The 16,608-nt window shown below is 42.4% G+C and overlaps 1 protein-coding gene across 4 annotated transcripts in view; it reads right to left on the reverse strand.

Annotated features, from left to right (window-relative positions):
* The window catches only part of lratb.1 (lecithin retinol acyltransferase b, tandem duplicate 1), a 148,949-nt gene that overhangs the window by 100,218 nt on the left and 32,123 nt on the right, over positions 1-16,608 (reverse strand). For 3 of the 4 annotated variants that reach the window (XM_067991640.1, XM_067991617.1, XM_067991625.1), the window contains exons 5-7: positions 10,138-10,226; positions 6,163-6,262; positions 990-1,055 (exon numbers count right to left, since the gene is read on the reverse strand). In XM_067991640.1, the coding sequence (XP_067847741.1) occupies positions 990-1,055; positions 6,163-6,262; positions 10,138-10,226 (255 nt within the window). The remainder of the gene's footprint in view (positions 1-989; positions 1,056-6,162; positions 6,263-10,137; positions 10,227-16,608) is intronic. The other variant, XM_067991634.1, reaches the window with a different exon arrangement.

A 16,608-nucleotide genomic window follows, 5' to 3' on the forward strand; every position in this document is an offset into this window, starting at 1 on the left:
AAAATAACTGCCAGTTTTTGCCCCTGCTGTAGTTGAAAGATACCCTCGTCATAATTGTTGGTGTTGAGCAGCTCTTTGTATTAACATTTTCCCATATTTATCACCAGTAATATATTATTTCTTACCATTACACATTATATTTGTTGCAATTCAAAAATTGAACAACCTACACTACTTTCTGATGCTAAATCTTACTTGATTTAGTAAATACCATCATGCAGAATGTTAATTTATAGTGGCATTTGATAGGTACAATACTACACTTAATAAGTTACTGAATGAACAGGATCTTGATAACTAGTCATTAACTTGTAAGTTTAAAAACATTTGCATAAATTCTAGGCATCATTTTGTGGCTTGCGAGAAGATTGTGGTTGTATAAATGTTCAACTTGCACAACAGCAGAAAGGTCATACTAATTCTTTCAACAGCACTCAATGATGCATCATATTGTGCAGCAAAACATTTACTCCCATAGTTGAGGTTATAGAACACCAAACACACTTTTTGTATTGGTGACATGGTGAGAAATGTTGTTCTCAATTACTTTCTTTTTTAAAAAAAACAAATTTTAAAATTCTTGACGGGTATAGCTTTTCTTTTTGAGTTCTTTTAGATGAATTTGGCACCATTTCCAATTTTTTTTTAAAAAAAAGACCAAAAACACATCCTCATTTAAAAAAACTTCCCTCCAATTTTTTCCCTTCTTCTGAAGGCACTGATTCACTTTTGTATGTGGTCTCATGGTTGCCATCCGCCCTCACCCAATTCATGTGTGAGCCTAAGAAGGCATTTCTACCATGGGGAGTAAGCCAAGTCTGATCATGTCGCCACTCAATGGATTCATTTGATTGTGATCAGGACTGGGAATTCTGTGTGATAGTTCCCCCTTGCTTGCTCAGGTGCAATAAGGTCAACTTCAGCACTCAATGTTATAATAGTTACTTCAGCCGAGATCAGCTAACTCAGCACAGACACAGAACACTTACCTGTTTCCATCCTCTCCCTGGCTGCTCTCCTGTCCAACTGAGAGCCAGCCTATCAATCAGGCTGGCCTGTCGGGCAGGAATCGTACAAAAAGAAAATAAAAAAAAACGTCCTTACATCAAAATCGGGTTCCAGTCAGGAATTCCATCCCCCCCCCCCGCCCCCCTTCCCGGATCCCCGATAAAATTATGGCCCATGTGTAAACTAAAACAGCAAATCTAGATTAATCTGTGCAGTTCCTTTACATTACAAAATACACTGCACAGATGATACCAATTTGTCTTCTGAGTAAAAATTCCCATTTTAGAATTGTAATGAAGTAAGAAAAATTCAAATTCAACTGATCTAAAAAATGCAATTTGACTTTCTGTTGTTGTTAAATGTTTTGAATTAGAACTACTGGGTTTATCAGAAAAAAAACCTGATATCATCCAATATGCAATCAAGGGCAAAAGCATCAAATTCAGTTTAGGTCTACAGCAATTAAATTAATCTGACCCAATGCTGGCCATTTAAAAGAGTGAGAAAAGTTGATAAATTACACATGCACAGTGCGCTAGAGTACAATACAAAGTTATTAAGAAAAATACGTTCATTGTTAAAAACAATTATAGTTGGGTGCCCCAATGAAAACTGTTATAAAATTATTTTTAAATTAGTAATTCAGAAGTCTATTAGTACAACTGGAAAATTCACCAACATTTTGCTGGATAATTCTGAGACCTAATAGTCCCAATGCTGTACTAACATAGACTAAAAGAAACCAGCTCCATCTTTCTAATAAGAACACTAAAACGTTGAAATATATTTGGTGTGTATAATAATCAACACAATCTGGCTAACTAGTTTGAACCATAACTATTTACAATTTAGAGACAGAACTTTTATGGCTCTGCAAAAAAAGTTTTGCACCATCTATTTTCCTCATTTACCCAGCAAAATGGTTTCATGAGATTCTATCTTCCTCAATCAACACAGAAATCTTCACCACTGGGATTAGAACCAGGCACACCAAAGTATCAGGGTCCCTCAAGCACTGATTGAAATACCAGCATCACTCCCTGTGAGCAGTCAAGAAACTTTCAAAGAAAGTAAAAGGAACAAACATGACAAGAGAATTGGAGGTGGGGTGGGAAAAAGAGAAGTTCTATGAGTCATCAGAAACTATGGGCAAACAGAAAACAAAGAAGCATCCCTCCAGTCCTGCATAAAGGGAGAGCAAGACTAAGCTAACCTGTTCCCTTAAGATATTAATTACACCCTGACCACTCCTTTGCTCTTTGAATGCTGTAGAAACGACCTGGAACAAAAAAGCTACAACAATTCGTTCGGGAGTGAGTTTAGATAGATCAGGAAAAAGAGGGAGTTTAGACAGATTATAACAGAGAGGAACTCCAATAAATGCTTTTTTGAGGGCCACTGGGCATGAAGGGTGGGGAGTTTTAATTATTCGCTCTGTTCATGAATCTTCACCACTGGGGAAGCAGAAACTAATGGTGAGGAAGCTGGAATGTAAAAGAACGTAACACTTCCAACAGTGACTTGGGATGACCTGCTACCAAAGCAAACATCTACCAATGATGCAAGATCTACCCAAGAGCGTTGGGTAAATGTGTGTCTAAAGACCAGATTAGTGAACTGCAGACGTACTGAGAAATGTAGGAGCACAACCATCTACAAAACATTCGTAAACAAAAATGAATAGATGCAAAGATGCCGGTCACCGGATGTGTGAAACAATTTTAGAGCAACCCCCAATGTGCAAGATGTGGAGTTTACCTTTCAAACTCAACGAAAGAGCCCGGTCATAAGATGGAGTGGGAGCACCACTGATTTGTTAAACTGACCATGGGTAAGAACTAAGATGATGCAACTAAGATCTTTCTGACTGAAAAACGACAAGAAAGACAGATTTTAAAAATCCTAATTTCCGGACATGCCTTGCAGATGTTCCAGCTGTCAGAAACAGAAGGTGTGCAGTTTCTACTTATATGCGTCACAGATTCTACAAGTATTTTGTTGCACAGCCTAAACAATGATAACAGAATTCCTTTCAGGTCCCCATTGGGGAGATCTTCAATTTCCTACAGGAAAGCTTTAAAATAGGTTTCTTTGGCTTGTCGCCTTGAAAGTTCAGCCTTTGGGAATCAGAGCAAATGGGACAGTTTAAATATCAATACTTGTTCTCAATTTTGAAATCTGAAAACTCGATTAAGAGGAACCAATACTGGGGTTTTAAAAGGCATAAAGCATCAGATTATGACTGTACCAAGGCATCAGGCTATGACTGAGAGGTCTTGAGGAGACAATAGCCCTTAAGAATCTGAGCATGTCAAAGTGAGATCCCAAAGAGTCATCCTAAACTTCCCCCTCAGCTAATTGCCCAAAAATCTGAAGAAGTGTCAGACTGCTAGTGTCACAGACTTGGTGCAACTGCACCAGGAACCTTAGACAATCATTGAAGAACACTAGTTGACACCTCTGTTTACAAGAGTTACCAGCTTCCTGGAAAGCCTTGCCCTTCGTCTCCTGAAACTTGGGAATTCTGATCAATTTTGAGCACGGAGGGGAAAAAAAACTAATAAGAAAAAGCAATGGACCAAGATTTGCAAACAAGTGGCCTTCATTACTGAAATAAGTCCCATGTGTGTGACACAGGCTGTTAGTGTCAGGAGATGAAAAACACTTAGTACAGTAAATCTAAAAGATTGCTGGCTTAATTTCTTTAAGAACTCTAAGCTACAACAGGTGGTAAATAGCAACCCATGAATAGGAAAGGGGGAAAACTGTAATTAGGCACGTTGTTAGGAAAGCCACACACCCTGCTTTTCATCTCCTGGCATGAGTCAAAAAGACTGTCGACAGGAAACGATACTGGTATTTACAGCTGATGCCTTAGGCTCCTGCTTTTTCTGTGTCTTCTGTTTTCTTTGATCTGTCATTCTATCCCTAATAGTGAAGCTTCCTGTATGGATTGAGTAAAAGACACAATCAGAATTTTTTTCCCCAGAACTGCTGTGGTTGCATTTCATTTCAAAGATTTGTGTGTCCTCAGCAATCCTTAAATATCCAAAAGAAGTAGGTTAGCATCCTTTGATCGGCTTGTATATTAAAAGGAAATGTGCACTTGGTTTATGGAAGGGCACTGTACTGACGGTCACACTGAATAGATGGCTGGGAGAAATACTAATCATTGCAGACTACAAGCTTATCTCCAAAACCAAGGGAGCAAACAGGATCCAGACAAGGGGTTGTGCCTCCTAGGGCAGGAACTAATTAGAAGAGGATGAAGGGAAAGCTAGTGGGGGAGGGGGAAGACCCAGGATAAGATGACTATAGGACCATAGGGACCCTTATCTAAATGAATATCAGGCTATTGGTCAAAACTAACATTCAGCCTAAATATCAAGTACAGATGACTAAAATGTTTTGCCATGGTGTGATTTAATTCAGTGCTAGGATACTTTAATTGACATTATACACTGCTGTAACAAATGAAAACCTTTCCCTCCCCCCAACAAAATACATTTTCTGAAAATGGTTCATTAGTTTGGGAATGATTTTCCTCCTTCAATTTTCCATTCTAATTTCTCCACTTAATTCCTCATATCCTCTCCTGAAGGGAGTGATCCATGCTGTTATACAATTCCATGGGCAGCGAAGCCTCTTTGGTGCCCGATTCATGTATTAGGATAAGACGGTGAGTACTAATAGCACATTCAACTTTGGGGGCATCACAGCCAAATCCCTTCCTGTTCTCACCCAACGTCTACACATATGTACTTCCACCAGCAGTCACTGTATAACTGTATCAGAAGCAGAAACTCTGTTAGTTTTCTATCCCCTCTTGCTTGGGAAATAGAGTTAAACTGTGATACCCTAACCGCTGCCTAAGATCAGCTTAGTGCACCAGTAATTAGTGCAATTGAGAAAGAAAAAAAAGAACTTGCATTTATATAGTGTCTTTCACGACCTCATGACGTCCCAAAGCACTTTGCAGCTAATTTTTAAGTGTAGTCACTGCTGTAATGTAGGAAACACAGCAGTGAATTTACACACAGCAAGGTCCCACAAACAGCACTGAGATAATGACTAGATAATCAGTTTTTTAAAAAAGTGACGTTGGTTGAGGGATAAATATTGGCCAGGGTACTGGGAAGAACTCCTCTGCTCTCCTTCGAAAGATTGTCATGGGATCTTTTACATCCACCTGAGGGGGCAGACGGGGCCTCGGTTTAACATTTCATTCAAAAGACGGCACCTCTGATAGCACAGCACTTCCTCAGTACTGCACTGAAGTGTCGGCATGGATTATGTGCTCATGTCTCTGGAGTGGGACTTAAGAACATAAGAAATAGGAGCAGGAGTAGGCCATTTGGCCCCTCGAGCCTGCTCCAACATCCAATCAGATTATGGTTGATCTTCGACCTCAACTCCACTTTCACGCCCGATATCCCTTGGTTCCCTTAGAGTCCAAAAATCTATCGATCTCAGTCATGAATATACTCAACGACTGAGCACCCACCGCCCTCTGGGGTAGAGAATTCCAAATATTCATGACCCTCTGAGTGAGGGACTTGAACCCACAACCTTCTGACTCAGAGGTGGTGTTTCACCCGAGCTTAAAACTTCGTGAAACTGATCCAAAACATTTGGGACCAAACATAGTTCAGGCTAGAGATTTGTTTGGACTAGCAATTTATTATGTAAATATCTATTCCTCCTAAAAAACAAAACTCTTCAAGTATTATTCATTTTCCTGTGCCAGTGCAATTTGCTTATACAGTACGGTACTGTGTGCTGTACCTTTTGCTTATTTCAACCACTCATGCCACAGAAACTGCTCATTTCAACTAGTTATATAGCAAGTGTTGTCCCCCGTTCAGATTATGGATCTGTTCAGACAAGCAGCACTCCAATTAGCAGTGTTCTACTGTAATGCAAGATTACTATTTTTACATCTGTAAGTTTTACACGTCTTACATACACGTCACAAAACATGGTTAATTTAAGAAAAGGTACAAAATACCCTCATTACTCATGGATTAACTGAATGAATTTTTTTTTTTTTAAGTGTTCTGTCGACTTATTTTACCTATGTCACAATTGAGAAATGCATGATCTGATATAACCACAGAAATACTAGGAACCACATTAATGTAGAGAGTGCCTTACAGAATGAATGAGAGGTCCCAGAGCGATGCCACTGTCTATGCATCTGCCAGTCACGACTATATCAGCTCCAAGATCCAGAGCCCTGCTGATTGGCCTGGCGCTGTGCAAATAGAAATTGAATAAATTTACAACAGCATAAGTAATCATCCATAATTTATTCCGATGAGCAAACTTTACTTGCAGAGTTTCAGCTTGGTTATCCACTTGGCATGTACTCTTTACACCCGCGGAAAGTACATTTTGCCTCTCTTAACTGTGTTATTTTCCTACTGTGACAGTAACTCAGAAGTTTCCCCCAACCTACCTCCACACCAGAAAGTTAATACTACAGTTCAAGGGAGAGGTGGAGTAGCAGATATCTGTTAAGTTAAATGGACAGATGCAACAGTGATACAGTGTCACATTTTGTGCAGTGGTGCTGCATAGCTGTTAAGAATTAACAGCCATCAGCAGTAGTTGATAGTGACAAGATTGATGGTAAAAGAATATTACAAGTTACGGCTGATGTGAGTACATTAAATCTATGAAATCTTTTTAAAAATTCATGGAAGATTGATGAGTAGGACTTAAGTACATAAGAAAAGGGGTCAACAGATAACAACCTTCTGTGTATTACAATTTCATCAGTATGGGTGCCACAAAGTCCAATGTATGTGTCCGACTGATTCAAAAATCACACAAGTGGGTTTACACTGGGGCCATCTGGCAAAAGATTCATCATATCAGGAAATATGTTCTGTTTTTGGCCACCACGTCACAACAAAAAAGGATATAGGTGCCTTGGAAAAAGTCCAGGGAACAGGAACAATCCTGATCTCATGTGTAAAGGGGATGAGTTATGAATAAAGATTAGAAAAGATCAAACTTTAGGTGTCGGGAAAGAAGTTGGTTACAGGAGGAATCGCTGAAGTATAAAAGTATAAGTCTGCCTATATAACAGTCTTTTCACTTCAGAAAGTGGAAAGCACTAATAAACATTGACATAAAAAGGTAAGTTTAAAAAAAAAATTCATATACCAAGTACTATTAAATGATATAAATTTGGTAAACCCAGATTATTTCAAAATGAGGCAGGAACATAGGACCCAAGGACATACATTTAAAGTAGTAAAAAGAACATTTAAAACAGACACAAGGAAAAGCTTCTTTACTCAGAGTCTGGTAATTGTTTGCAGTGGTCTGTTGGACAGGTAAGAGAGACAAAAATACCGGGACTGTTCCAAATACAGTTGTGCACTGTACATTGTGATGGGAGAGTCAGGCTGCTAGAGGGATGAGCTCAAAGGGTTCAATGCCCTTTACTCATCCTTGGCTTTTCTAATATAATAAATTGCATCCTAAGGTTTTCATTTCACTAAAACCTGCACAAAGTAGGGACTTGTGCCTTCTGGCGGACAGCCTATTTCAGCTGTGGAGTCTTTGTTGTTAGTGAAATAAATACGGTCACTCTGGTTTTATAAATTGCACGTGTTATGCATAACACACGCTTCACTGCTCTGCCACTGGACTGCTATTATAACAAATTATATACAGATGGTATGTCCACTTGTCACATAAAGAAACTGTTTGTGGCAGGATATTTAGTTCTGCAAGTATAAGCAAATTATAAATAAATCACAAATAAATCACAGTCAGAGTCATGAGTGTAAATAAAAAAAAGCCTATTAGTATGAACATCTATTCAACACTCATTTTTTGTAAAAAGAAAACATGTGTAATCTGGGAACTTCTTTCTATACCAATGGCACAAGGTTATAATTATTCAAATGCGGGGATTAGGGCTATTAGTTTCTCCCCTCCACCATGCCCCATCTCAATGTTCCAGTTTCTGGATAATGACAAACATGGAAATCAGAGGGTAGATAACTGGAAATAATCAGGATTTGACTATATAATCATTATTTCTTCTAAATAAAAAGGTCTTTGACAATACAGATACAAAATATTAAAATAAATCTTCATATTTGCATCCTACTGCTGGAGGTCGACTCATAAATAGGTGAAATGCGCCAAATGTGGCAATTTTTATTTAAGCCAAGATGTCCTTTGAATTTAACATCAATGGTATGGTCAACTGCAGGAAGCCAGAAATGGCTTTCCGAGCACAAAAACATGCATCTGATTGGAGGCACAATATAATTACGATCTACCAAATGCAGTATAAACTGCACTCCAAGTCCATGAAAAATTTACATTTTTGACTGTATACCCAAGTTAACCCCTAGAAACAAAATGTTTCGCAATGTGCAGAGCAAGCCACGTAATGAATTCATAGAATCATACAGCACAGAAGGAAGCCATTCAGCACACTGTGTCGACTCTTTGCAAGAGTTATCCAATTAATCCCACTCCCCTGCTCTTTCCCCATAGCCCGCAATTTTTTCCCCTTCAAGTATTTATCCAATTCCCTTTTGAAAGTTATTGAATCTGCTTCCACCACCCTTTCAGGCAGTGCATTCCAGATCATAACAACTTGCTGCGTTAAAAAAAACTCTCCTCATCTCCCTTCTGGTCCTTTTGCCAATTACTGTAAATCTGTGTCCTCTGGTTACCGACCCTCTTGCCAGTGGAAACAGTTTCTCTCTATTTACTCTATCAAAACCCCTCATTATTGCCAGAATACAAATGTGGCTCTGGAGTGGAGAGCAGTGCCACAATATTTTATTTCACTTAATTGTTTGGAAAAAAAAAACATTTATAGGGATACAGTTCATGGAGCCAGAAATTTAAACTAGCTGCTGACAACTAACTTGCAGCTAGAAGTCTTGTTGAGTAATTATAAGATTCAAAACTAATCATTTTTGTTTACTGGATTAAATCTTTTAGACGATTTTGAAACACCAAGTATAGATAGAAGAAGACACAGAAAGGGGAAGGATATGCCCTGAACAGCCTCATGATACAATAAATACATCCAGAAATGAGGCTATTAAGGAACCACAAAGTCAGATGTGGGTTAGGATTATCTCATGGGGAGATTATAATATCTAGCCAAGACAAGCTATTTATAGCAGGTTTCTCATTTTAAAAAACATGTAGTAAAGCTGTTTTGTGTTCTTTATCATTGAGATTGGCTATTGATGGAATCACAACTCCTCAAATTATCACCATTAATTACATCAACCTATTAAATAAAAACTGACCTAGAGGAACCAAACTCACCTAATCCCCCGCCAAGGCATAGTGATCATCTCCAAATCCCACCTTGGCCTTTCTTGCTATGCTTCTACCTCTTTGGCTATATTTGAGCAGCTCACCATTTACAATCCTGTTCAACTCTCCTAGTCTATCGTCTCCCTAAGCCCCAAGTCCTTGCTTTACAAAAATGGCCTCTCTTCTGTTCGCCATTTGTCTCTGTACCAAGTAATTCCTTGTGCTTGTATTTAAACACCCTCTACTGAATCTCTTGCCCACCTCACATTGCTCAACATCGCCCTTCATATCGCCTCCCCGATCCGCACAAATGGCCACTTTCTGAACTTCTGAGATCTCCTAGTCTGATAGGAAAGCAGTCTGAGGGAGCTCCAACTCATTCTTAATACACATCTCTCTGACAGACCCTAACTCCCTCTACTTTCATTTTCTGTCCTTTGAAAAAAAAATTACCCCAACCACACTAAAATTACCTTGGAGAGCAGAATCAATTCCAAAATTCTATTCTCCACCAGTACCATCACCTTCATCCTCCTCCTTCTGCTTCCCCACCCCACTTCCCCACTCAAATATGAAGAACTTAAGGACTTCTTTGCATACAAAGTCAAGACCATCCGTTGTTGACCCTCTGTCCCTCCAACTCCAATCCCTTGCTTTTTCCTCCGGCTTGCTGACATCATCAACTTATCTTTATTCTCTGGCATCAACGCGACCTCCTTCAAAATTTTAACTTGTTATGCAGTTTATTGAGGTGGAGAGGGGGATAGACAAAGCAAAATACATAATTTAATCCTGGGTTTCATATCAACAATAAATACTCACCCTAGATATGCATTCATGCTATGGACACTTGCAGGGAAAGGACTCCCACTATCCATGTCTGTGATGTCCGCTTCCTTCAGCAAATCTTTCTGGCAAAAAAGATAGAATGGTGGATACAATCCAGCATTGCTAGCTGCAAGAAGAGTTCCCGTTAGATCCCACTAAAGACTGAGTTACATCTGTGCATCCTGATGCAATTATACCCCACTCTCTAGCCCCACTTCATCTGAAAACTACGCATTATATATATAAAATGAAATAGCACAAAGTGCAGCTGCAGATGACTATAACAATGCAGATGCCTTGTGAAATTGATTCCGTTGGTTGCGTGGAGCACAGAAAAACGTAAAGATATTCCAACTGTGGTATTAAGAGGTAAGGGGTGCTAAATTGGGCTGTGTAGCGCCCGTTGTTTTGCCACTACATGGCCCCTCCAACATCCAAGATTGCATCATGGTTGCGCACGCACATTTCCAGCGTGATGTGCGCCGGACGCCATCTTGGTAAAGGAATTAGCACATGCGCAAATACCGAACGCCAGAAGCATGTAAAGTGGGGAGAAAATGTGTGCAATCAGTGTGCAACGCTGATTTAAAGTGATATACACAATTTTGGCATTTAATGCTCAACTCAAAGCACAGTCTTAACCCCGACCACCTGAACGTGTCTTGGAGTGCCTGGAGGACCCCCCCACCAGCACTATTTGAAGGGACCATGCAGGTGTTGCAGGTTAGTTGCTAGATTATTGCTTCTGGCTGCTGGTGGAATAGGAAATGTTTTTTGAAGCTCCCTATTCATACTGAGAGTTCCTAGGCAGGTACTGCTTTATGGTTCAGTAAGTTACCACCGTGGTTGAACAACATTTCTGCCAATTATGGGTGGTCTGCTAGAGCTCCCGCTGGGCATTGAGCATGACTGGGAGCATGTAGAGAGGCCATGCACACCAGGTCAAGCTGCGAGGAGAGGGATAACGAGGAGACACAGGGCAACGAGGGTCTTCCAGGACCAATTCTCTTACCTCAACATGACCGAGGAGGATTGCATCCAACGCCTGAGGTTCACCAAGGGAGCCGTGACCGAGATCTGTTAACTGGTGTGGCCACAACTACAGCCTCAGAGCTGGGCAACGACAGCATTGCTTGTGGCTGTGAAGGTCACCGTGGCGCTGAATTTCCACGGTGCAGGATCATTTCAGGCCTCTGCTGGTGACATGTGCAACATCTCGCAGTGTGCAGTGCACTGCTGCATAAGGGAGGTCACAGACGCACTGTACCAGATGAAGAACAGGTTAATCACCTTCCCTCTTGACAGAGTCAAGTAGAACGAGCAAGTACGAGGGTTCGCTCGCATTGTCGGCTTCCCCATTGACTACACGCACATTGCCCCGCATATCAACTCGGTTGTCTTCATAAACCGAGAGGGCTTCCACTGAGCGTGCAGCTGGTGTGCGATCACATGCATCGAGTCATGGAGGTCGATGCCCACTACCCTGGGAGAAGTCACAACACCTTCGTCATGCGGCAGTCCAACGTGCCAGCTATCTTTCACCCGGCTTGGCAAGTCAAAGGCTGGCTACTGGATGACAAGGGCTATCCCCTCACTCAGTGGCTCACGACTCCGATCAGGAATCCACGCACACGTGCACAGCAGGTCTATAATGAGAGCCATGCTGCCACATGCAACGTCGTGGAACACATCATAGGCCTCCTCAAACAACGCTTCCGCTGCCTGGACCGGTCTGGAGGAGCCCTGCAGTGCTCCACTGAGCAGGTGGGCAGATTCGTGGTGGTATGCTGCATGCTGCACAACCTCGTTATCATGAGGGACCAGCCTTTGCCACCAATGATCGGAGAAGACCCTGAGCCAGAAGTGGAGGAAGAGGAGGCTGAGGAGGATGGAGAGAAGCATGAAGAGGAAATTGAGGAAGAGGCAAGAGTGCAACAGGGACCACACGCCTTGTCTACAAGGGCTCTGCGTGCTCGCCTGATCCGTGCCCGCTATCAATAATTTGAACTACATCCCCCAACTCACCAAGAGTCCTACACTCCCCACCTGTCCGCTCCCACAAGACAATCAAATCCTCCTCCATCTGATTGCGCATTGGTTCCCCCTCAGCTCACTGCACAAATAAAAACTACCATCAAATGCAAATTCAAAGTCACATTTATCAATGAATAAATGAAATTATGGAAACAGAACAGAACTGTTCATCCTTGTGCATTGCCTTAGTGCCTGTTGTTCCTGTGCCTTTACCTTTCCTAGTGCTTCTACGACGTTCTTCCCCAGTGGCTGGAGCATGGGTGGTGGGAGGCTAGTGGCCTTCAATGGAGCAGCATGCAGATGGCCTTGGAGGACAATGTCGAGCAGCTCAGGGCCGGGAGGGCTCGGCTTCAGACTGCACCATCTCAGCATAGGCTGCAGTAGTCTGGCCTGGCTGGCTGACAGGCAACAAAAGGGGCACTGGCGGAGTGGCAGGGGTGGGAGCAAGAAAGCTGTCGTCCTGAGAAAGGTCAGCAGGTCTGACTGCCATGGTGCCACTGCCACTCTCACTCTCCCGGGGCAGCGCCTCAGCAATCCTGGTGATCAGCTGGAGAACAGATTGCTGGAGTGCTGTGATGTCCTGGAAGCCCCGTTCCACAGTGGTCCCCAGAGCCACGATAGCAGCAGTCTGAGGAGCAACCGTAGCTTGCAGACCTTTGATGACATCGGTTTGTGCTGCAATGGAAGCCGCAACATCGGCCATCAGACGCTGTGTCATGGTGGGTTCCACAGGTGTGCTGATGGGGATGACCACCTGTTCCATGTTGGAAAGGATGGGCTCCAAGCTCTGCGCAAAGCCCTGTGCCAAGTTGGAGCTGGACTCCTCCATGCCTCTTGTCATTATGCGCAGGCTTTTCTGGCAGGCTTTCCAGTGCCCCAAGCATTTGGTGGTGTACGCCCATCAGCCATCTTCTGCAGCCTGGCCCGTCGAAGTCCTCACCTGACTCCTCTGCAGCAGAACTAGTGAGCGACCTCGCCCTCTGGCAAGCTAGCACCTGTGGTATCTGTTCCCCCCACCCCGTCTACTGCGCACTTGTGCCCTGTGTCTCACCACATGCAGATCCCTCCTCTAACCTAGCCTCTAAAGGACGCACAGTGCCAGTCTCTGAGCTGGTGGAAGCGAGTATCAGATCGAGTGACGGTGTGGCTTCAGTGCCCTCCTCCTCCTCCTCCTCCTCCTCCTCCTCAGACGGTGCCGCCACGTGTTCTTGGGTATCTGCAATGACGAAGGAAAACAGGTTGAGTTGTGGATGGGGAGAGGAGCAAGTGGGGAGTGTGTGTTGACAGCATCGGCAACACGTGAGTCAGAAAAGATTTTGGGAGGAGAGAGATGTGGGAAAGGAGAAGGAGCATTAGATATGCAGAGAACCCCTTCATCGGACCTCCAGCGCGTCATGCTGTCACGGCTGCAGCAACGGCCGCCCAATGATCCAAAGCACGGTCTCCTCCAAGGGGGTGAGGACGTGTAAGCGTCCCCGTCCACCCTCAGGTCTCTCCTGCTGCTGTCTGTTATGCGCCACCTTCTCCTGCAAGACAGAGGACAGTGTGTCAGTGAGTATCCTGCAAGATGTGTGGGTGATGTGCCTGTCATGGTCAAATATCTACCAGTGTGTGTGACCTGTGAGTGGTGGTTGTGTGGCCTGCAAGTGTGATACTATGTGCGAGTGAGATGCAGCACGCCGAGTGCAGCATTGCGTATGGATGGGCAGTTTGTTGGTGTGTGGGTGACAGGGAGTGTGATGCGTGGAGCAGTGGTGCAGTTGGTTGGATTTGCCACTTTGACACTTGCATTCACTCACCTTGACCACTCGTGTCAAATCATTGAACTTCTTTCAGCACTGCACCCACGTGCGTGGTGCGATGCTCCTGGCGTTCACTTCCTGCGCCACAGCCTGCCAATGCCCAAGTAGCTGCAATCTGGAGGGTCTTCTGCCATCCTGTGGGTACATGTTGGCCCTCCTTTCGTCCACCCCTTCCACCAGGGCCTCCAGTGTGTCATCGGGGAAGCGTGGGGCCCTCTCCTCCGGTACTGCCATCCTTGCGGCCATCCTAGTCGACTGTGCATGTCCCATTTAAAATGTGCACCTGCACCTTTAAGAGGTGCAGGCTGCTGATGATGTGCGCTAAGCACGCCCCATTTCCAACTTCCTCATTCGCCGTGCTTCCTCTCAGCAGCATGGGTAGCGCTGGCTGCACGGAGCTATCATGCTAATTATCACAAAGTTCACATGCTGCCTGCGTAGGGGCCATCGGGCGGGGAGTAATAGCGCATCAGGCTATCCGCGCCCGAAAATGGCCCTTATCGAATTTTTTTTTCCCCCAACATATTTCCCTACACCAATGCATGCTGCTGCAACCCTGATTTAATATGTGACAGTTAACTCTGCGTTTCCAAATTAATTCTGATCAATTTAAATTAGCTCTGACAAAGAAAGCCTTAAAGAAGAAGCTAACTCTGCATTACAACAGTGACTAGGCTCAAAATTACTTCATTGGCTGTAAAGCACTTTCAGGCGTCCTGTGGTTGTAAAAGGTGCTACATAAATGAAAGTTCTTTCTTTCTTTAACTGTAATATAAAATTAGTAATAAGTAAAATGAAATTGCTTCTAAAATCTAGAATAATACAAAAAGTAAATAGGATATTTAAAATTTAGTGAAATTTGCCATTCCCATGGAGGCCCATTATTTCAGGTCTCTTCACTGATGGATCTCTGGACCCCTTTACCCTGGTCACAATGTTTTTAATCTGTACAGTCTACTCCTGCTAATTCCAAGTCATTTTTTGTGCTAAAAAAATGGAATTACCCAGTAATTCGAATTAAACAGTTTAAATAAAACAGCACAGGAGGCTTTCTGTACACAAAAAATTCAAATTAACAGATAATATAAATTAAGCAACTTCAAATTAACTGGGCCAATAAGTGGCAGATGAATAATTAGTATAGGAAGAAGGAATCAAATGGACCTACGGTACAGTGTGCTAAGGGAAGATCCTGGGGCTGCAGTGGATAAATCTATGTAACTATCTGCAATTAGTGGATTAAGAGAGTTCTGGAATAAGTTACCAGTGAAGCATACAGTATAAACAAATTCAAGAGACATCTGGATACATATTTGAGTGTAAGAAAGAGTGAGGGTAATCTCTGAAAAAGAGACAAACATTTTGATTCTAATAGCCTTTTCCTAGTCCTAAAAATTACTATGCTGTTGATACTGGTCTGACCTGGTGAAACAAAATCATGCTCAGCCCATGAAAAACGTAAACTCTTGACTGTATCTGCCATGGCCCATGGACATACCTTATTTATGAGTGCTTATTGGGACTGACAGCACATTCCAGATCAGAAATAAGCATTCAATTACTTGCTTGAAACTGAGCTTTCCTTGGCTTATGCTCAACTAAGTCTGGATTTGATTTAAATGGTAAGTATGTATTGCAGAAACAGCTGAGCGAATGTACCCTCATATCAGGGTGGCCAACCCTTCAAATATCAAGTGCCAGAAAAATAATTTGTAAACTGACAAAGTGCCACAAGTTTATGTTTTCAGAAAAGAGGAGCTGATTTCCCCAAATCCACAGGTATCCTGCCAGTTTACTGTATTTTATAATCCAGTCCAAATGATCAGTGTTTTGTGTTTCCTGAGCAAAATGAGAATGAAATTTTAGATTATAACCACGATTTGGGAATAAAGGGAAGTATATCCAAGTTTGCAGATCAAGCTAAACAAGGAGGTGTAACTGTCAAGAGCAAAAAACTGCAAAAGGACATTTTACAGATTAAGCAAATGGCAAATAGAAATTTAATGCAACGAAGTGTGAATGCAAGAGCAACAGATGGGAGTATAATCTAAACAGGAAAATACAGCAAGGATGTTAGATGAACAAATGCATTTAGGAGTCATTAAAAGCTACTCATAGGTGCAAAAATCAATCAAAAATGCTAATGGGATACTGAGCTTCATTATAAGGGGTTTAGAATATAAAAGCAAGAAAGCACAACTGCAAGTATACAAGATGCTGGTCAGACTTTGTTTGGGAAACTGCCTTCCGTTTTGGATGCAGCCCCTTACCCTCAGGAAGAATGTACTGGGTTTGAAGAAAGCACAGCAAAGGATGGTAGTTGGGATGAAGAGAGACTGAGTTAGGATGAAGAAAGACTGAGTTACATTCCCTGAAGATGACGAATTTAAGGGATGGTCTGATTCAGCTGCTTAAAATAATAAAGTTAATTAACAAGGTAGATAGGGAATGTTTCTTCCCTCTAGTGGAAGAATCCAGAACAAGGGGACATGATCTCAGAATTCAAGCCAAGCCATTTAAGTGACTCCATGAAAAACTTGATACAAATGTTAGTGAGAATATGGAATATTCTGCCCCAGAAGGCCGCAGATGAACAGTGAACTGATCTGTTCATATCAAATTTAATATG

The sequence above is a fragment of the Heptranchias perlo genome, chromosome 1, assembly GCF_035084215.1.
Source record: "Heptranchias perlo isolate sHepPer1 chromosome 1, sHepPer1.hap1, whole genome shotgun sequence".
In the NCBI taxonomy this organism is placed as follows: domain Eukaryota; kingdom Metazoa; phylum Chordata; class Chondrichthyes; order Hexanchiformes; family Hexanchidae; genus Heptranchias; species Heptranchias perlo.